A 22,964-nucleotide genomic window follows, 5' to 3' on the forward strand; every position below is an offset into this window, starting at 1 on the left:
TGAGCTTGCTATTTGCTATTTTCAAGGGATATAGTGCCCAGCTCGATATGCAGTACCTGGGCGAGGTCCATTCTCACAGTTTTGGGGATTTCCAGGCCTCTTGGCTCTCCTAAAGGACCTCCCAGTTTTCTCAAAGGGCCTCTCAGTTCTGTCACTCAGCCCTTGGATGCCCCTCGCCCAGGTCTCGCAGGCCTCTTGCTCAGATCTCGCAGGCCTAAGTCAATTCAACCTGTGTAAAGAGGAGTTCTTTGGCATAAGCCATTTCTTCTGTTTGTTTTCACTATTCTAATGGACCTCTTCTTCCCACAGATTCCTCATCTTTGTACTAACTCCCTGTGCAGCTGTTCTTCCAGGACCTTATTTATTTTTTGTGCACACCACTCTTTCGAATCTTGCTCTTCACGTCGTTCTTCTGACTCAGAGAAAGCTACAACACGCAGGACTGCGCTTTGTCAATCGATGCACCCGAAGAGATTTGAGAGTGTGAGGCACAACTGTTCACCTTTCTTCACTTGGAGAGAGGTGACAAACCCGTTAGAGGTGACTGGGCGCAGACCACTGCACTGAGGAACGGTCCCCTATCCAAAAGGACTATAAAAAAAAGCAGCACTGCAAAAGGTCAAGATCTCCAGGCAGTTTTTTGAGGCACTACTTACTCTTAGTCGTCGAAGAGGAGCCACCACTCCAGGGAGGGCCTGGAGGGGCAGCCTGAGCAGGCACATTTCTCAACCCAAACCTCTATGCCAGAGGAATGGGAAGCTTTCAGACAAAAGATGCTTGACATCTTCACCAAGGCCCCGGTACCAGTCGCTTTGGCCCCAGCGCCATAGGCTTCGGCATCGGCAGTCTCGGATGCGACTGCTTTGGCCAAGCCGAGCGATCCCACCGTGCTCAAATGACCTTCAGGGACTCAGCGAATAGACGAGACAAGGTCCTGTCCAAAGGTCTTACCATTCCATCTTCAGACGTCGGTACTATGACCTTGACTCCCCCTTAGACAATGGCGACGGCACCAGAGTCGCAAGGGACTCTGCCCCACGCCCCAGAAGAGAATACATGTCACATTTGGAAAGTATTTATGATAAGGAAGGGGACCTGTCCCTTTCAGCCTGGAACCCCTCCATCCTAGGGAGGTCAGAGTCTTTACGGAGGAATTTAATGGGGAACAGGACAATGTAGTGGATCTTGCAGCCGACCTGCAGGAGGCAAGTGGACTAAAACACCTCACTAGAGGTTGATATGCTCCCTGCTCTTACCCTGGGCAAGGTGGTCCAGACTTTGGGATTGTCTGCCGCTTCACACCGTAAGGCTCAGTACAAGCTAGCCGACATCCTGGACGAAGGTCCAAAGTAGGAGACACAATTGCCTTTCAATCGGGCAGTAGAGGGGCCAGTTCTTGAGCTCTGGGCTGAAACAGTCTGTGCCCACTGTTGACCGGGACATGGCTAAAATGCACAGGCCGACACCTTCGGCCCATGTTCCTCTCCGTCCATACATTGCTACTATGGTGAACCTTAAGGCCTCATCTTTTCCGTCCTTGCCCTATGAGACGGAGAGCAATAGAATTGACGCATTGGAAAGGAAGATTCATGGCTCTTCAAGCCTGGGTCTCCGATGTGTGAGTGCCGTTTGTGCCCTAGCCAAGTTCTCCTTCGGGTTCTCGTCGTCCTTGCGGTGGTCGGGAGTGCACATCCCTGAAGGGGAGATGCTTGATGGTTTTGAGTCTCGCATTAGGGAAGGCAAGGAAGCTTCCCGCCAGATCCTTCCGTCAGGTCTGGATACTGGCGACTGTGTGGCGAGAACCATGGCCACCAGCACAGTGTTGCAGAGGTTTTCTTGGCTCATGATGTCTGGTTTTGTGCTATACATAAAAAAAAAACTCTGGACATGCCCTTTAAAGGCATGAACCTATTTGTCACTAAGGCTGACAAGTTCTTGCAACAGTTTCAGGCCTCAAAAGCAACCGTGAAGTTGCTGGGACTAGCAGTCCAGCAAAAGCAGCAAGTCCCTTGGCTCCTTTGCCTAAATGGGAAGAGGTCCAGTCCCCTTGGGCAAATAAGGACAGTGTCATCCCTGCAGGGGTAGGGGTATGGGCATGGGCAGGGGTGTGGCCAAAGGAGCTACCTTTACCACCTCTGTGCCCTCTGCAACCCCTGGCGCGAAGCCTCTCTGTAGTGGACTTACACTGCCAGACCCCCGCCGGAGGCAGAATATCCTAGTTTCGCAAGTAAGATGATTGCCACTTCCGATTCCTAGAGCCCTACAGGGCACCCACCAGGAATATTGCCTCCCCTTTGCTCTTCACCCTGCAGACCAGCCTACGAGCCACCAATCCTTGCCTCCAGAACTGCTCCTACTGGAGAAGACCTGTAAGCTTCTGACAAAAGGGGCCATAGAATGTGTACCCTGCTTGGAACGAGGCATGAGTTGGTATTCAAGGTATTCAACTTATTTGCTGGTGCCAAAAAAGGACGGGGGGCTGACACCCATCATGGATCTGCAGCTTCGGAACGGATACTTACACAAGGACAAGTTCATGTTGGTCAATCTCGCCCAGATTGTTCAAGCCCTGGACCTGAACGATTGGTTGGTCACCCTGCATCTTCAGGATGCTTACTTCCATCTAGCCATCCACTAGGAAGTACCTGAGATTCAAAGTGGGGAATGGTCACTAACGTTCAAAGTCCTAATGTTCAGAATTTATTCAGCACCCAGGGTTTTCACCAAGCTGCTAGCAGTGGTGGTGTCGCCTCAGAAGGGAAGGCATTCATGTCTCGGGAGGATAGCTCAGAGGCAACGTGCTCGCCTTGGAAGCAAGACGACACAGAGCAACACAGGTTCGATCCCCTGGTCCGCGCTTAGAAACCTGTGGGTATTAAGCGCGTTATGAATAACCAATCATATCATGTTTTCCCTATCTGGATGACCGGCTAATTCGAGCTCACTCCCCAGACCTGTATCGGCGCACCTGATGCAGACTTGCAGCCTATTGCACAGCTTGGGCTTCTTCCTGAACTTCACAAAGTCTCAGATTTCACTCTCCTAGGACCTCCAATTTATAAGAGCAGCCTTGGACACTCGCCTCGGCTGCGATTTCCCACCAGAGAACAGAGTGGCTAACATCTGCAGGATGGTCCAAGTCTTCCAACCAAGGGAAAAGTTCCCTTCCTCAGCTTTTGTGTGCTTGTATCGTCTTATAGCTTGGCTACGGATGAGGTCGCTACATTGGCTTCTGATTTCACAGTGGTCTCAGTTTTAGGGACAGAGATCAGACCTGCCTCAGGTCTCGGCGAGAGTATCTGGAGACCTGGAATGGTGATCCCTGAAAGACAACCTTCTGAGTGGGGTGTTATTTCGAACCTTAGCCCAAGTGACTCTCGTTGTGGATGTATGCCTGAATGGCTGGGGCGCTCACCTCCAAGACATTCTGATGAGGCTTCTGGTCCCTTTCAGAGTGCTGGAAAGACATCAATTTGCTTACGGGATGAGTGGAATCAGGCTGGCCCTAGTCGCTTTACTCCTCTCTGTGAGAGGAAAAAGAGTGCTGCTCCTTACGGACAACACTGTAGCGATGCATTACCTCAACAAGTGAGGTGTTTTGGGCTGCTTACCTCTGTGCAGATATGCGATGCAAGTGTGGTTCTATGCTTTGGAGAACAGCATGTCTCTGATGACAGCCCATCTTGCTGGGAAGGATAACATACTGATGAATGCACTGGCCAGAGTGGGCAGAGTAAAGTGGGAGGTCTGCCAGGAAGTTCTGGAGGAGATTTTCTCCTGTTAGGTACTCCTCCAGTGGACCTCTTCTCTTCCAGTGTGAACAGGAAGTGCAAGAGGTTCTGCTCCAGGGAATTCCCTCAGCAGGTGGCTTTGGGTGACGCCTTGACCGTTGAGTGGGACTTTCACCTGCTCTATGCATTCTCGCTGACCACTGTCATACTGTTGGTACTCAGAAGGCTGCACCTGTTTGGTCCACAATGATCTTGAGCCCTTCAGATTGTCCCCAGAGAACATGGTACCCAGAATTGCTAGACATGGCCATCTGCCCTCCCTGACCCCTACCGTAGAGGGTGGACCTCCTCTCCCATTCATATGGTAATAAAAAGACAACTGAGTCAAGTTTGATCCTTTGGTTTCTCACTACCTTAAACAGGGGTGGACTGCTGCCAAACTTGGTAGGCTAGAAAAGAGGATCTCAGTAGTGCTATTTGGTTACAAGAAGCAAGCATTTCTGTTTTAGAGCCCTTCAGTTTTAGTCTGTACCTGCACATCAAGGCCTTTACTGCTCAAAGGTACACAGCTTTTGTTAGTTGTTTGTTTTTCCAAGTTATAATGGACCAAAATATTTGTGTTATTCTCCAGCATGGGGTCTGGCATGGATTCACATGCTCATGAATATTCCCCGTCGTCAGGCTGGGAATCCTCGGTAAAGAAAAATCAGTATCAGTTTCGTTTCGGATCTGTCTTTCGTAGTAGTAACCAATCACTGATCTCTGCGTCATACTGACCACAGCCAATGACTGCCATCTCCCTAAGCCCCGCCTCTGGCAGCCATCTTCAGATTTTTACCGCACGTTCAAGTGTTGGGATCCTCGTGCTATTGCTCTCGAGCTTTAGTGCTTTTTTCGCGTTTTATCCTAGGAAAATGTTCTCTTTTTCGGTCAAAAGAGCCTCAAACTCCACTGTTTCTTCATCCGATCAACGGGGACCCGTGTCGGATTCTTCTACGCCCCTCAAGGGTGAAGACTTCGTCGAGCCACGCTTTTGGAGGACTCCAGAAGTTTCTCAGGCCCATCTCGATCATGGCCCAGGAGAAGGGAAGCTCGACGCCCGGAAAGCTGTTCAGGGTCTGCCCTGGATGCCAGCTTCAGAATGTCTTTAAGGAGGACTAACACTCCCTTTGCCTCTACTGCCTGCATGAGGACAAGACGCACGTGGAGAAGGACTGTGCGTTTTGCGGCAATATGTCGGAGCGGACCATGAAGGACCGCCATCTGCGTCTCGCCAACTGGCTGGAAGGGAAGAGCCCGTCAGGCGAGAAGAAGAAGAATTCCAAGCGGTCTTCTAAGACCTTTGAGGGCGCCCCGGCGACGTTGGTCCAACAGAAGGCCAAGCACCGCGAGTCCGCTGGCACCGGGAGCGCCGAACGGTCGGGCTCTACGGGCGCCAGGCAGGGCGCATCCTCCCCGGCGCCATCAACCACGAGCCAACGCTCTGGCTCGGGTAAGAGGAAGGCCGAGCACCCGGCGAAGCTCCTGGATAGACCCCGGTCTTGCTCGAAGGCCCCATCGGAGGGGGAGCGAGGCGGTGACCCTCCCCCCAAGGAGAAGGCGGTGAGCGCACCTAAAGTGGTGAAAGCCTTAATCCATCCGGCCAAGGCCTCTATCGAGACAGTCGCGGCGGCCCTGGCTCAGCCTGTGGAGGCTACACCAGTGGTGGCGACCTCGGGGCCCAGGGTCTCCCTGCCACCGCAGAGGGAGTCCTCTTTCATGCCCATCGACAGGACCCCCGTGAAACCTCCGGAGAAGAAAAAGGGGGGGGCAGGAGGTCGTCGTGGATTTGGCCTCAACCTTTGAGGAGGAGCTGATCGAAGTCTTAAGCCACGGCGTTGGCGTGGAAGAAGACCAGCCCGTCGGGAGGGACCCCGACGTAGGAGACGACGAGAACGTCGAGGGTGCCGACGGGGCTCCTGGCGCCCGTCGGACTCCCCTCAACCAGTGCCGCAAGACAACTCGGCGACCATTTTGTTGGCTATACAGTCCTTATGCTCGGAGATAAGGACGAGATTGCCGTTACCACCAACGGAGGAACCTCTCCCGACGGGGGACCCGGAGCCAGGCCCTTCTGGGAGCCCTCCTCCTAAGAGAAGAAGGATTCATCCTCCACCTCCTTTTCAACCATCGCGCCCTGCTCAGCCCTCCTCCCCGTCCACGACCCGTGGGGATGATACGGGGACTGACACGGCGGCGACGGGCACAGACGACGAGGTTTACAACGAGGATCTCCCGTCGTCACCTCCTCCCCGGGCTTCCCCGCCCGACGAGATTGGATCGTTTCATGCCATGATCGCCAGGGCATCCGAGCTTTTCCAGCTCTGCCCGGAAGAGAAGAAGAAGGAAGGTTTCCTTTATCAACGGCGCGAGACCAAGAGGAAGACGGTCCTCGCTGTACCTCTACTGGACGATATCTGGGATGAGGGTCTCGCCCTCCTCAAGAACCCATCCACAACGCCTGCGAGAAGGGATCGGTACGAGAAGAAGTACCGGGTCCCGGACGCGGCCCCCTTGTGCCTTCGGGCACAGCCGACACCGGACTCGGTCGTCTCCGCGGCGGCCAGGAAGAAAGCGGGGGGGGCCTCGGCCTCTACGTCAACCTCCCCGCCGGACGGCAAGGGAAAGAAGTTGGACACAATGGGTCGCAGAGTCATCTCATCGGCAGCAACGACGATTAAGGCTGCTAACGCCTTGGCTATCATAGCCCGCTACGACAGGGAGTTGTGGTACAAAATCGCCCCCTGCCGGATTTCCTACCAGACAACAAGAGGGCGGAGGCCCTAGAGATCTTGCAGGAAGGAGAAGTGGCGTCGGACCACGCCATTACGATAGCAACGGACATTGCTGACACTGGATTTCGCCAGTTGGGCAACGGCGTGTGCCTTAGACGGCGTGGATGGCTCAAGGCAACTGACTTCCGTCTGGACGTGCAGACCAGAGTCTTGGACATGCCGTTCGACGGGAGCAACCTGTTTGGGAAAACAGTGGACGATTCCCTACAAGCCATCAAGACGGACACGGAGACTGCCCGGGCTCTTGGTGTCCTCCAGCAACGACGGCCGTCCTTTCGGAGAGGCAGAGACAAGCAGGGTGCCTCCAAAGGTTCCGGCGGCGGATTTTCCACCTATCGTCAAGCGGCCCGTTCGTCGTCACAGGAAGCCTACAGGGGACGAGGCAAGTCGGGCGGACCCCGCCGTCGTCGCCAAGGAGGACAAGGCGGCGAAGCCTCGTCGAAGCAGGACTGAACCGGCCGTGGGGTCGTGCCCTCACCGAAGCACCCCGGTGGGAGGCCGGCTGGCGAGCTTCGTCAGCGTGTGGGAGTCCATCTCCAGCGACCGTTGGGTGCTGGACGCCCTGGCCCAGGGTCACGCGCTCGAGTTTCTAAAGAAGTGCCCGCGCGTCCCCCCCCCCCCCGTGGCCAGGAAGGAACATCACGTCCCTCAACTTCTCTTGGAGGTAAAGGCGATTCTCAAGAAAGGCGCCATCGAGATCGTCCCAAAGAGGCTTCGGGGCTCCGGAGTTTACTCAAGATACTTCCTCGTGAAGAAGACGGGAGGATGGCGTCCCATCCTGGACCTACGACGACTGAACAAATTCATCAAGGCACAGAAGTTCCGGATGGTCACCCTCCAGCACGTCCTGGGTCAACTGGAGGAGGGCGATTTCCTGTCGTCGTTGGATTTGGAGGATGCCTACTTCCATATCCCCATCCTAAAGGGACACCGAAAGTTTCTCAGATTCGTGGTCCAAGGGCGTCACTACCAGTTCAGAGCCCTTCCCTTCGGATTGAGGTCGGCACCCAGGGTGTTCACCAAGTGCCTCGCACCGGTGGCGGCACGGCTGCGCCTGGAGGGGATCCACGTCTACCCCTACCTGGACGACTGGCTCATCCGAGCAAAGACAAAGGAGCTCGCCGCGGAGCACACAGCGAGGACCGTCCAACTACTCACGGACCTGGGATTCTCCATAAACTACGCTAAGTCCCACCTGGTGCCCACTCAAGACGCACTGTTTCTGGGAGCGAAGCTCGACACAGTGGCGCTTCTGGCCTCTCCGTCGGAGGAAAGGACGAGGGCCATCTTGGGCAAGGTGCAGCGGATGCTGGTTGCGGATGCGGCCAGGGTGAGGTCCATCAAGTCCCTCCTCGGAATGATGTCGTCTTGCATTTATCTCATCCACCTGTGCAGGCTTCGGATGTGCCCGTTACAGGAGTTCCTGGACGCTCGCTGGATCCAGACGACGGCAGCTTCGAGAACAGGATCACACTCGACGAGAGCTTCCGACGAGCGATCCGGTGGTGGGGCACCCGCACGCATCTGATGGCGGGCATGGACTTCCAGACCCCGGACCACCAGAAGACAGTGACCACGGATGCCTCCCTGGAAGGGTGGGGAGCGCACACCGAAAATCTGCACGCGAGGGGCCTTTGGCTGGCGACGGAGAAGTCCCTCCATATCAACGTCCTGGAACTCCGTGCAGTGTTTTGGGCCCTCAGGTCCTTTCTTCCATCCCTCAAGGGCAAGGTGGTGAGGATCTTCACCGACAACACCACCACCATGTTCTACATCAGGAAGCAGGGGGGTACCAGATCCCCAGCCCTGTCCAAGGAGGCTCAGGATCTGTGGCATTGGGCCGTCACCCAAGGGATGTTTCTGGTGCCGTTTCATCTGGCAGGGATAAAAAACACCATTGCCGACTCGCTCAGCAGGGAGCTGCGCTCGTGCCACGAGTGGGAACTGCGACAGGATCTAGTGGACCGCCTCTTCCGACGGTGGGGCACTCCCCAGATCGATCGGTTCGCAACGGCGAAAAAACTCCAAGTGCCGGAGGTTCGCCAGCAGGTTTCCCCAGCCAAGGAGCATGGGCGATGTTTTCTCGTTCCCCTGGGAGGGCCTGTTCCTATAGGCGTTCCCTCCATTGCCGCTGCTGATACGGCTCATCAACCAGCTCAAGAGGTCACGGTGCAGGATGATCCTCGTCGCACCTGCGTGGCTGAGTCAGATATGGTTCCCGGACCTTCTGGACTTGTCAGCGTCCCCGCCAATCAAGCTTCCAGTGGACGCGGATCTTCACTCCAGGGAAGGAGGTGCCATCCTCCACCACGACCCGAAGTCGCTGAACTTGCAGGCCTGGCTCCTGCAGCGTTAGAGTTTGGAGGTTACGACATACCGGCCGACTGCAGAGAGGTTCTTGCAAAGGCCAGGGCGTCCTCATCTCTTAAATGCTACGGACACAAATGGAAGAGGTTCTCTGTCTGGTGCCACGCACAGAAGATTAACCCTCTATGGATTACGGCTCCTCAAGTACTGCCGTACCTGCTGACGCTGGCCAAGGCTGGGCTGGTGCACGCTTCCATCAAGATTCATCTTGCTGCGATCTCCCGATACACCAGAACCACGGGACGGACGTCTTTGTGGTCTCATCGTCTGGTGAAAGAATTCATGAAGGGACTGTTCAGATCGTTCCTGCCGGTGAAGGCCCCGGCCCCGGCGTGGGAGCTCAACTTGGTGCTGACCAAGCTCATGGGACCTCCGTTCGAGCCTCTGCACTCAGCTCTGTTGAAGTTCTTGTCGTGGAAAACAGCGTTTCTTGTGGCCATCACCTCCGCACGACGGGTGGGAGAGATCCAGGCCCTTTCCTGAAAGCCCCCGTACTTGACTTTTCACGACACGAGGGTAGTGCTCAGGACGCACCCCTCCTTCATGCCCAAGCCCAAGGTGCCGTTGGACTTCCACCTCAACGAACCCTTGGTGTTACCTGTTTTCTTCCCGTCGCCTTCGTCGCCGGCTGAAAGGACTTTGCACTCGCTGGATGTGGCTAGAGCGCTGAAGTTCTACGTGGACCGCACGAAGAGTTTTCGGAAGACGTCACAACTTTTTGTGAACTTTGGACCTGTCAATCAGGGGAAGGCTCTCTCGAAGGCTTCCATTTCCAGATGGCTCTCCGGCTGTATCATGAACTGTCATCGGTTGGCAAACGGACCGCTGCCTGGCCGTCCGAGAGCCCATTCCACCAGAGCGATCGCAGCTACCACAGCGTTCCTCTCTGGTGTGCCCTTGCTGGACATATGCAGGGCTGCTACGTGGAGGTCGACGCACACCTTCACGAAATTCTACTGCGTCGATCGGGATTCCAGGGAGGAGTCCAGGGTCGGCCAAGCAATGCTGCGCAACCTGTTCGCCTAAGGTGAGCCTGGTGAGGAGGTAAGAATGCTTAATGTTGAGTTTTGGATGTAATGCTTAATGTTGAGCCTTTGCCACCTCCCGTGGTTGTGCATGTGTGTACTGCTATGTATTCTTTTATTCATGAGCATGTGAATCCATGCCAGACCCCATGCTGGAGAAGGAACAAGTTACTTATCTGTACCTGTTGTTCTCCAGCATGGGTCTGGCATGGATTCACATGCGAACCCTCCCGCCTACCCCTCTGCGGCTCTTCACTTGGTCATACTGCCACTTCACGTGCTACCAAATCTGAAGATGGCTGCCAGAGGCGGGGCTTAGGGAGATGGCAGTCATTGGCTGTGGTCAGTATGACGCAGAGATCAGTGATTCGTTAATACTACGAAAGACAGATCAGAAACGAAACTGATACTGATTTTTCTTTACCAAGGATTCCCAGCCTGACCATGGGGAATATTCATGAGCATGTGAATCCATGCCAGACCCATGCTGGAGAACAACAGTTACAGCTAAGTAACTTGTTCCTACGCATTTAATATAATTTGTAAATCAAGACTCCACCAATTACGTTAAAGGTTAAACATATACACTGAATAATGGAGTCGAGCACTGGTGTATCCCACAGGATAGTAGCGGTCACTCTGACATTAAAGGTCCCAGTGACAACGTCTGCTGACGATTAGTTAAAAACAATCCACTGTATACTATCCTTCCAATATCCGTCAGACAGGACAGAGAAAGCTGATAATCTTTTGTGTCTAAGGCTGCTGACCGATCTAATAATATAAGTAGAGCAACGCCCTCAGAATTTGTCTTAGATATTCCACAATTTTGACGAGCACCATTTTAGTGCCAATTCCTGTTGGATTGTTATGGAGGGAACCCAAATATTCACATACAAATGGAGTTTTTCTGGTACTATGTTATATTCCTTTAGCAAAATATGAAAATAACGAACACCTCTTTGCTTTGCTACGACCCTTTGTGTATTCATGGGGTTAGTTGATTGTAACAAGACTTGGCATTGGTTTTGACCTATTAACATTTCTCCAGGCCTAGGTACTTTTGTTACTCCTACATCCCTTCCCCTTTCCTCCATACTGTATGAGCGTCCCTTGCTAGGGACGGGAAACGGAACTTTTTTCACCAGAAAAACGTGTCTTCCCCTTTAAATTTAGATGCGTGCGGGGGCGCTCGCCTGACTCTGCCTACCGGTGGCACTCCCCAGTCCTCTTTTCCACGTCAACGGACCACTTTAACCAGCGCTCCTGTGTTAGGCATCCGGCCTTGTAATTCCACGCGTTCTACCCCAGAAGAAGTTATTCTCTTTGTCTTTTTCTCTTCCAATTGCCAGGTGCTCTGTCCTCTGGTGCAACGCTCCTCCCCGGCGCATATCGACTGTGGGTTTCAGAAGGTGTGCAGCCTGCGAGGGTCCCTACCCTACGTCTGACCCTCACACACTCTGCCTCCAATGCCTTGGCCCAGACCACGGCTGGGACGGATGTACCGCGTGCGACGCCTTGACCCCACGTGCTCTGAAGAATCGGTTGGCCAGGTGGAGAGACCTCTTCGAAAGGTCACCTGCAGAGGACCACAAAGCATGCATGAGGAGGAAGACCAGGCCCAAGGTAGGTGCTATGTTCTCCTTTGCACCCCATAAGGGCGATTCCCTCCCTGGGAAGCGCCCAAGCAGGAGGGAACTCCCAGGTCCTAAAACTAGCAAGAAGACCGAGTCTATTCCAGCTACTGGCAGCGGGCTGAAGGGGTCACAAGATCCTACTGCGGAGGGACCACAAGGCTCTATTACTGGGCTCTGACCTAGTAGCGGACCCATGTCTGAGGGGGCGCCTGTATGCAGCACTACCGGCCCTGTGGCCGAGGGCACGCCGCCTCCCAGGTCTCGACCTAAGGTTGCGGGAAGGTCCCAGCCTTCGCTATTTAGCGTGCAGGTATAGACTGGACCCAGCTCAGCAATCACCGTGTCTCAGGCACATGGCGTGGTGCAAGACTAAATGGCCGCCGGGCCAGACAAAATGACGGCTCACCCGATGCTTTTCCACTCAGAGATTAGGCAGGAGAGTGTCCATCGAGATGGGATTGGACAACCCATGTCGCCTGGTCCACGTCCTATCCCTCCACTTCGCATGGAAGGTATGCTCCCCCCAGTCCGGTGGGACTGGGACCGCCCAGGATACTGCAGCCTCAGGGCCCAGCCCCTACGCCCTCAGGCACCCCAACACCATAAGGCGCTCCTCTGACTTGCAAGGATAGGTACTTTGAGAAGTTCCTCACCCTCATGAGATCACCATGGATGGGTACCATCCTCAGGGATGTAATTGGGGCCATCCTCCCGCCAGTACGGCCTCAAACCCCCACTTGTGTCCAGCGCTTGGGTACTGCTCAGCCCCTCGCTCCCACACCCGCTCCAATCACGGCAACTCAGCATATGGCTGAACCCCTCAGCAGCCCCCGGCATTGCAAGGCTGCACGCCACATCTGCCCGCGCCCAGCGCTGCTCCTGCACCGCCAGATCTGCAGGACACTGCAGCTGGCATGGACAAGGAGGAAGATCCGGACACCGTCAGCTAAAGCATGCCATGAGAGGCTCACGGGTCTGGCGGATTCAGCCGCAGGCGGTGAAACCTGATGTGGATTTCCTGGCAGAAGTACTTACACTTCGCTCTCCCACGAGAACTGGCATTCCTCTCCAGAAGGGCGTGAAATCCCTAGCCAAAAAGGGCTGGGTCAAGCCACACTCCACCCAGCCTACCAATAAGCGCCTGGATGCCAAATACAGGCAAACGGAGGGGGATTCCCTCCTATTGTCAGTGCACCCACAGCCACATTGCTGTTTGGAATATAACAATGCTGCTGCTCTAACAGCAGTCTTCCTCAGCGGCATCCGCTTCTTCACTCCTGGGCAAGGAAGAAAAGCTTTTGGAGTTGTTTGGAAAAAAGATCTTTTCAAACGCCACTCTCCACCTGCGCCAGGCCAACGCTGATGCCATCTTGGTGGCGGTTAATCAAAAATTGTGACAGGAGATCAGACTTCCTTCCAGAGCTTCCTGCCCACAGCCAGGCACGATTCAAGACAGCGTTTGCAGAGGCCATAATTGTGGCTCAGGATATAATGGAATCTATGGTGGCACACATTGACATCTCAGGCAGAGCCATATGTATCGCCACCGACATGAGGGCGGCTTGGCTAAAGGTGACAAAATTCAACCCAGATGTGCTGTAACGCATCTTCGACCTGCCGTTTGAGGGGGTGATTTGTTCCACTCGACACCAGACGAGGAACTAGACAAGAAAAAGAATAGCTCCCAGACAGCAAAATCCTTGTCTATCTTAACAAAAGCCACTCCCAAGACCTAGAGCCAGGCTCACCAGCACTCGGACAAGGGTCTGGCCTTTGGGTGCTTTAGGGGCTTCCAGGAGAGACGCTCGAGGCAACCTGACCGATCTGTGAGCCAACATAGGTGCAGACAGCACAAGGCGGCTAACAAGGGCTTTTTCAGTCCCCCTCCTCAGCACCACCCTCAGAGTGAAAGAAGTTGTGACGGGTCCATCCGGATCCACAAGTCTCCGGTGAGGGGCAAGCTTGCCCTACACGTACACTCCTGGCAGACAAGGTTTGCGAACCCGTGGATCCTCTCAGTAGTGCCCACATGGCTTCCGCCTACCGATTCCTCCTTCTCCTCCTTCCTCCCCTCCGCTCCCACTGATTGGGACAGCAACCCTGTTGGCGGAAATCCGCTCGCTTGTAGCGAGCCAGCCAGTGGAGGAAGTCCCAGCTTCTCAGCGAGGCAGGGGCTTCTGTTCCTGGATATAGGCCATACACAAAAAGAACCAGGCTGGCCTGAGAGTTGTGTTGGACCTTTCTTCCTTGAACCTTTCCCTACCCCTCCAAAGGTTCAAGAGGGTTCAGCCTTCATTGCAGAGACTTTGTGTGGGGGAGACTGGATGTGCTCCCTGGATCTGAAGGATGCTTACCTACATGTCCCAATTTGGGAACCCCATCGGTCCTTCCTGCGGTTCAGGATAATGTGTTTTCCCTTTCAATACAGAGTTCTACCCTTTTGGACTCAACTCGGCCCGAGGATCTTTTCAAGGCAAGTGAATGCAGTTGTAGCTCTTCTCAGGGCGCATGGCCACCACATGTACCCATACCTCAACGAATGGCTAGTCACGGCTGGGTCCTCGGAGGCAGTACATCACACAGCTTCCGCTCTCATGCATACCCTATTAGATCTGGGATTCTCCATCAATCTCAAGAAGTCACAGCTGCTCCCAAATCAGACTCTTATATTTCTCGGTCTTATATGGATACAAGGACCGAGAGGATCTTTCCCCTCAATGGACAAGATTGCAGCAATCAAAAGGGCCACGAGGCATTTCCTCAGCAGAGCAGTAACCTCAGCCTGAGGATACCAACACCTGCTGGGGATAATGGCAGCATGCCTCCTCGCTGTGCCACATATGAGACTCAAGATGAGGAGGCTGCAGCTACATTTCTCAGCTTCCTGCATCTACGAGAAGGACTTTCAGGCAGAGCCAGTCAGCATGCCACAACATCTCCACTAGGACCTAGATTGGTAGGTACAGACAACAATCTGCTGGTAGGCAGGCCATTCCGGCAGATGTTACCGCATATCAGCTTTACCAAAGACGTGTCCCTAGAGGTATGGGGTGTTTCCCTGGACAATCGCAGTGTCCATGGAGTCTGGTCTCATCAGCAGCAGCTAGAGCCCATCAACTGGCTCGAGATGATGGCCATCTTGCTTGCTCTCAAGGCCTTTCTCGCCCAGATCAGCAACAAATCATTCTGCATCCAAACAGACAGCTCTACCTGCATATATCACATCAACAAGCAGGGCAACATCAGATCCCCGCCTCTCTGCAGGCTTTCGATCGACATCGGAGTGGGCTCTGTCGAACAACATTCACTTGTCTGCGGTCCACCTTCCTGGGGAATCCAACCTGGAGACGGAAAGGCTCAGCAGGCTTGGGATGGACAATTACGAGTGGCAGTTGAACGAAGAAGTCCTTCGGGGCATCTTCAGCAGATGGGGCCACCATCAGCTGGGCCTCTTCACCACCAGTCCCAACAGGAGATGCCCACAGTTGCCTCATGGCTGGGGCAGGGCAGGGGCTCATTGGGCGACGCACTACAGATACCGTGGGACAACATTAACGTGTACGCTTCCCCATCCTCTCCCCACTCCCCTGGTTCACAAGGTCATCTGCAGGGTCTGGGAATCTCGGAGCCTATGGCTCATCCTCATAGTGCCGTGGTGGCCCGCAAGATGCTGGTTCTCGGAACTCCTCAGTCTGTCGGATCAGCACCCGGTACACCTCCTGGTGGGCCCTTCCCACTTACTCTTTCAGCAGGGGGGGGGGGCACAGTGGCTCACCCTGCTCTGCAGAAGTTAGCCCTCATAGCTTGGTTCCTGAACAGGTTGCCCTGAAACATCTGCACCTGTTGTGAGATAACATGGCTATCATACAAGTGGCTAGAAGGGACTCCACCAGGAGTCAATACAAGAGCAAGTGGACCAGGTTCTGTCACTGGGTAGAAACAAGAAAGATTGATCCACTAAAATGCTTGCTGGACAATGTTCTTTCTCAGCGCATCTGGCACATTCAGGCGTGCAGGTAGACTCATGCCGCATGTATCTGGTGGCCATAGGGGCCTACAAGAACTCAGACGATGATATCTTTTCATCCTCCAATCCGGTGGTGAGACACCTGGCAGGTCTAACCAGGTTATATCTGCCTGTCAGACTTCCACACCCGGTCTGGGACCTTAATATGGTGCTCGGCACTCTGGCGCACAAACCATTGGAGCCCATGGTGTTTGCGGACATCAGACTGGTTACCATTAAGACGGCCCTGCTGGTGGGCCTCACATCGGCACGCTGTATCTGCGAAATTCAGGCCCTCTTGGCTTCAGAGCCGTATAGAACATTTATCTGTGACAATTTGTTGCTTAGAACGCTCCCTGCCTTTCTTCATAAGGTTGTTTCCTCCTTCCACATAAACGAGGAGATGGTACTCCCAACATTCTTTGCAGACCCAAAGGATGAGTCTCAGAAGGTATTGCAGTGGCTGGATGTCAACCGTGCTCTAAGATTTTACCTGGGCAGGACACAGAGCTTCCATAAATCGGATGCCTTGTTCATCACATTTGGAGGATCAAAACCAGGCTGTCAAGCACCCAAGGACTCCTTAGGAAGGTGGATGGTTATGGCCATCAAGGAAGCGTACGAGGGGCAGCACAAGCCTTTTCCAGCAGACATGCATGCCCACGCTATTAGAGCCAAAGACACGGCGGTAGCTTTCCAAAGACACGTCCCATGGCAGACTATTAGCAAGGCGGCTATGTGGGCTACACCCTCTGCCTTTTGCAAGCACTACTGCTTGGATGCCCACGTCAAGTCAGACGTGGTATTTGGCCAGGCAGTTTTGAAGAACTTGTCTTCTTAAGAGGGGCAACTCTCCTCTCTGGGGCTGCATTCAGTGGTAATCGCCCATACAGTATGGAGGAAAGGGAACGGAACGTAGGAGGAATGATAAGTTACTCACCATAGTGACTAACAGATTCCTAGACCTTAGTCCCCTTTCCGCTATACGTCCCACCACCTTGTCCTGTAATAAAACCTGTGTCATTAGGCAATCTTAAATATTGTTGACACGTGAAAGGGGACTGAGGAGTGGCGCTGGTGGGTAAAGACAGGGGAGCGCAGGCTCCCAGGGCCGTGCCCCCGCATGCATCAAACTGTAAAGGCGAAGACAAGTTTTCTGGTGAAAAAGGTTCCGTTTCCCGTCCCTAGTGAGGGATGCCCATACAGTATGGAGGAAAGGGGACTAGGGACTCGGAGTGCGTTAGTCGCTATGGTGAGTAATTTATAATTTTTTATTAACTTTGATGTTCCTTTGTAAACTACACCCGACCCTGTGAAAAAGTTTAATTAAAAGGGGTACATTTCTTTATCAAAAAAACACAGAGTGATGCCTCACGGAACTGTTATTTAATTAATCAGACACGAATGAAAGCATGCGATGGGTCAGTGTTAGATTGTTAATTCATAATAAAATCCATGTTCTTTTTTTAAGAATATACATTTAAAAATGTCTATGGCGAATTGGAGATCCTTCTAAATTTCTCCTAAACAATTCATGTTTCTAAAACAATTTAATACATATACACATATACCAAAAACATTTTCTTCTTATTGTGATGTGCAAAAAGTACAAAATATGCGTGTGCAAATAACGCATGTGAAAACATGTATGATAACAACCATGGGCTGAAGATATATAGAATTATTTTACACCACTGTGGCAAAATTCAAGTGTTGGTTTATTTCATGTCTTAAAAATAATTGTTTGAATACTATTCTTTTTTTATCTGTGTGCAGTAGAACTCCTTGGTTATTGACGAAATTAAATTATATACCATAAAATAGTAAAATAATCCACTAGGAGAAACCCAGTATATACTGACCCGCTTCCTAATTCAGCTTTCCCCTACTAGGAGGGGGAGGGGGGGCGTTCCCCCTTAGCCATCAAGCTGGATGAAACTGATCCATCCCTGGAGTCCCCCTCCACCTACTCACATCTGCGTGCATGCCTGGTGCCGATTGCGTGTTGCTGCGGCACCCTATGATATCTTTCTAATGACTGCGTTTCTGGGCAGCATCCCCAGTCATTCTCTTCGGCTGCCCTCCTTATCCAGCCTTGCCTTCTGGCTTTCTTCTAGCCCATTCAGTTCTTCGTTGCTACAGCTGTCCTGCGTAGCAAGTAATGCATGCTGACGCTTCCTGTTTTGACATCAGGTCTTTGCCATTCATTTCCGCATGTAAATCTGATTTTTGTAGGGTTTGGCTGGCCGGTTTATCTTTGCATGTTTTTTGGTGGGATACGACCATGTATTTATTTGATATCTTGCTTTTGACTTGAGGTACAGATAGACATACTTGTCTTGGTTTTGTGTGCTACTGGATGTCATCACCTCAGAGCGCGTATTGTTACAATTAAATGTCCTCTTTTCTTTGCAACATGTTTTTTGTGATAAAGTAATATCAACGAAACTGTGCTCACAATTTATATTTTCCTTCTTGATAGTTTTGATTCATCCAGAATTGTTTATTTCCTTGTTCCATAGGGCGTGACTTACTGTGGGGAGAGCTCTGCCAGCACTCTTACCATGGCAAATGTGCCATGGCACGAAGAAGTGGTGCATTTTGTTCAAGAGTTGGCAGATTTTCTACCGGATTATGAAATTGCTTGTGAACATGAACATTCAAATTGTCTTTTGATAGCGCATAAAAAGGTAAGATGTTTTTGAGTCTTTTTTTGCCCACGTTTGGGAATCAAGTGATACAAATCAAAGCAGCCCACAGTCCCCACATTCTCGAACTGCCAATGTATGGTTGCTGTCGGAATTGATGTAAGGGTGAAAGTATTCATGATTCTTTTAGCCCAAACAGGACTTGAGCTTTAAAACCTATCTACCCATCTTGCCACGGTTGTCGCTGATTTGACAAGCTCAAATAAAAATGTTTGCTAATATTTTGGGAGCTTCACAAAATCAGAATTTTTTTTTCACACACTGGGCCTCATTACGAGGTCGGCAGTAACCCGCCAGTGCGACTGGCGGCTTGCCGCTGACCCCGGCACACTGGATCCGCTGCCTGACTTCCCGGTGCCCCCGGGACTTTCAAAGTCCCGGCGGCACGGGAAGTCAGGCGGCAGGTTTTGTCCATCGAGTCCGATAGGACTCGATGGGAATGGGGACTCCGAAGCACCAGCACTGTTGCTAATGGTGCTGGTGCTTCCATGGCAACTCTGCCTGCCAGGGCCCCTGCCCCCGCAGGTTCAGACATGTTGGGCGCAGCGGCCCCTGCCAGGCAGACTCGTAGTGTGGCAGTCCCGGAAACAAAGGTGCTGGTTAGCTTACCGGCACCCTTGTTTCCAGAACGCCAAACTCATAATGAGGCTCACTGTCACACATACGTCAGTTTTTGCCTACTATATGTTACATATTATAGGGATATGTCGAGATTAATGTAAGCAGTGGGAAATATATATACCTGTTAGATAAGAACTAGCCAATGTCTGTTCCTAATTCAACATTGCAATTATGTTTGATGGTAAAGCCCCATAAGTAATCCTAATTATGTTATAACTTTTTTAGTGTGTATATGATTATATGTATGCCTTCAGATCGTGCATATGTTACATCCGTTACTCCATTGCCAACGTTTTTTTGTTTATAATTTTCAGAACACTACTGTTTTTTAGTTCTATCATTATATTCCGAAATCCTCATTCTTTTTGTTTGGAAGCCTGCTTTAGTAGCAGTCTTTGGCGAGTAGCTGTACTGTTAAAGCTCCGAAATATTTGTTTCTTCACATTGCCTGCACCCTGCGCCCTAAGGCCCATTCCGTTTTAGTGTGCAGTGGACAATCTGGTTTAGCACCAGTGACCGATGATTGCTTCTAGACTCTTCTCTTTCAAGTATTTTAATTATACCGAAAGCATAATTACAGCCTAACCAAGAAAAAATAATAAAGAAGATTTTACATTGTCAAAGTTAAGACAAAAATGACGCCCAGAGGACATATATACATTTTAATAACAGCAGAGAAAAACAGCCTATATGACTTGAAACGATTGATCAAGAATCTCCCTGTAAACATGCTTACCCTACCCTGAAGTTGTATTTAACTTAGCCCACCAGTCTGTAACTTTAATTTTAGGGGGAAGGGAAAATGGTTAATGTCGTCTGGTTTCTCTTGGTTTCATAAACACAATAATCAGGATGAGGAGATCCGAAAACAGGGGCGCAGATGTGCTACGTATGAGTATTTATTGTGTACTCACATAGGAAGTAGTAAATGACTAGACAATTTATTATACATTTCTTCCGATAAGCACGGGAGATAGTTAAAAGACACGAACGAAATTGATTATGCAGTGGTAACACAAAGTGTAAGCCTCTGAAATATAGAGGTCAGCATTACATTCGAATACATGTTTCCTCATATATCGAGGGGGTATAAAAACCCACTGTTACACAAAACAGGAAAATGCACACAACAACAATCATTGAGTTTAGACAGGTACAGAATGGTGATACAGTTGTGAATTACGTGCCACAACTGTATCACCATTCTGTACCTGTCTAAACTCAATGATTGTTGTTGTGTGCATTTTCCTGTTTTGTGTAACAGTGGGTTTTTATACCCCCTCGATATATGAGGAAACATGTATTCGAATGTAATGCTGACCTCTATATTTCAGAGGCTTACACTTTGTGTTAGCACTGCATAATCAATTTCGTTCGTGTCTTTTAACTATCTCCCGTGCTTATCGGAAGAAATGTATAATAAATTGTCTAGTCATTTACTACTTCCTATGTGAGTACACAATAAATACTCATACGTAGCACATCTGCGCCCCTGTTTTCGGATCTCCTCATCCTGATTATTGTGTTTATGAAACGTATACCCACCTGGGTAAATCGGGACATAGCCAGGTGCCCTATGATTTAAATATATGGTTTCTCTTGGTGGCAAGCATAATTACGCTGTACTTAAATCACTTGAAAACAATTATCTAGTTGGTTGTGACATTTCATTACAAAGTACTGGTAACATTTGACAGTTTAAGGTTGAATAGTTTTAAAAAAAAGTATTTTAATGTATACATTTTCTTTTTTTTTTTTTTTACTTTTATTTTTGTTGGCAGAGGCAAATAGCATACACATACATCAGAGCAGCCAAAAATGATGAAATACATGTATAACTGAATTTATACCTTTTCCATAAAGATTCATCAATTTTTTTAAATTCCATCCAGGTACAGACTGGTGTGGAAAACATTTTCATGGCCACCAGAGGGTGCAATGTAACTGCACCAACTGAGTCATCGCAAAGGTGCCCCCTTGGCACCAGAAGTGATGATATCCGCATATGCAGTAACTCACGTCTGCTCCATGATGTATTTTTCTTGGTTGGAGACACTGGGATTATTTCAGGAACAGGCGGTTTTGTACTTTTTACTTTATCATTCCTTCTCCCAAGTTGCGTGCAAAAGCCTAGAGAGCGCAGCAGATAGATGTCGGTCTCCAACCCTCATTGATGCTGCATGTTGTGCTTTGGACAGAAAGTAACATAACAAAAGCAAGCCCAATGGAGCACAGTATGCCATTCCAAAGACAAGCCTAGACCCCCAAACTACTATGATGATGATTTGGAGTAATCTAAAAGCATATTAACTTAACTTAGTCCAATCTTGATTGATACGGAGTAACTCGCGTGTACGCATGCGCGAGCCTCGTTTGGGCTCATGCATGCACGTTCTGAATAAATGCGTCCCGAACGGCAGTTGCCGCCAGGACCTCGCAACCTGCAGAAGCATCTCTGAGTCGCACTTATTGTGTGCGTGTGTGTGTGGCATGCAAGGCGGCCTGAGGCGCTCATGAAGGCTAACATTGCCGACGAGAATATCGGCACGTAGTGAGAGTGTGGATGCGACGGTGTTATGACCGGCAAGCCGTGGCAGTCCATCTTACTATGCAGCTCGAATCCAACGCTGCTATGGTTGGCCATTTTTAATTTGCGTGTGTGGCAGTAGCGGCCTGCGCGGGTGCTCGTGCGCTGCCCACGTGATTCAACATTTTACAATTTTTGGAACCCTCGTGGTTCTCCTGCAAGGGGAGCCACGATTTTGGCCATGGAGGGCCCACAAAATAAAAAAAAAATTCACCCAGCCTGAAGGTCCAGTCTAGGAGGTATTGTGGAGACAAAGTGACTGCATGCTGCTAAGGTCAGTGGTCACCTGTTGCTAGACAGGAAGCTCACTTCTGCCCACTACTGATTCCAGAAGTGGAGTGCAGTTTGGGGGAGAAAGGTTTGCGGCCTCACACAAGTGGATGAGGTGCCTGTGCGACCTGTGAGAATGAGTGACCAAGAAGGTGAAGCAGCGGCACCAGCGCAAGTGTCACGTTGACAGCATGGCACTCTGGCACCGATGCCGGAATTCGACACATCAGGTCCTCCCTCCAAGTTAGGGCCCAAGTGGCTCATATGGATCAAGAAGCTGGACATGTTCTTTAGAGCGACTGGCGAAGACGACGACGATGCAAAAGTCGCGATGCTGCTGTACTCAGCGCGGACCGAGGTACTCCGCATCTATGAACATTCAGGTGGTAACGTATGCCGCCGTCAAGACCGCTCTTCAAAATCATTTCATACCGCTTTCGAATGTGGACTTTGACCGGTTTGTGATGTGAAGCAACATGACGAGTCCCTAGACCAATTCTGTGCGCGACTGCGCCAACTTTCAAGCATGTGCAGATGGTACAATGAAGAAGGGATAGTAAGAAACCAGCTAATACAATGGTGCATTTCAAGTAAATTGCGGAGGCAGATCCTGCGGGAGCCCAGAATGACGTTGGCTCAAATCCTGGACACTGGCAGGGTATATGAACTAGCAGAAAGCAGACGGGCAAAGATGGACGTGGCCGTACAAGCAAGCAAACGTGAAGAGGTTTTTGCCCTAGGAAAGTCCACCCCATCGAAGTCGCGGTGGAGCCAAAAGCGTCAAGATACATCTCCTGCCCAAGGCACCCCGGCAGTGTGTCAATACTGCGGGTATGATCTACCAAACGCAGAGGACTGCCCCGCGAAGTCAAGAGTATGTGGCAGGTGCAACACTCCAGGCCACTACGCCAGAATGTGCAGAGCTGCAGCACCAGTAACGACCCACTGGGGACCTGCGAGGATGAGCAGTGGACATTTCAGGAGGCCAAGGAGCGTGGCCACGCTAGAACAAGACCCACAGAGACTCAACCTGGCTGAAGAGGAAGAAGAGGACGAAGAAATATTCTGCATATCCAATATAGCTACGGGAGCCAGGAGAAGGCGGCAACCCACTTGCGTTGTCTACATTAATGGCACCCCGACACCGGTCCTCATAGACATGGGGGCATCAATTTGCG

At 51.3% G+C, this 22,964-nt stretch overlaps 1 protein-coding gene across 1 annotated transcript in view; it reads left to right on the forward strand.

Moving 5' to 3' along the window:
- Window positions 1–22,964, forward strand: part of LOC138488122 (S-adenosyl-L-methionine-dependent tRNA 4-demethylwyosine synthase TYW1-like) — a 1,632,770-nt gene that overhangs the window by 1,376,578 nt on the left and 233,228 nt on the right. Inside the window, exon 15 of the mRNA XM_069614883.1 lies at window positions 18,123–18,290. Within this exon, the coding sequence (XP_069470984.1) occupies window positions 18,123–18,290 (168 nt within the window). The remainder of the gene's footprint in view (window positions 1–18,122; window positions 18,291–22,964) is intronic.

Source organism: Ambystoma mexicanum, chromosome 9 (genome assembly GCF_040938575.1).
Source record: "Ambystoma mexicanum isolate Mex_15411 chromosome 9, UKY_AmexF1_1, whole genome shotgun sequence".
NCBI classification, from domain to species: Eukaryota; Metazoa; Chordata; class Amphibia; order Caudata; family Ambystomatidae; genus Ambystoma; species Ambystoma mexicanum.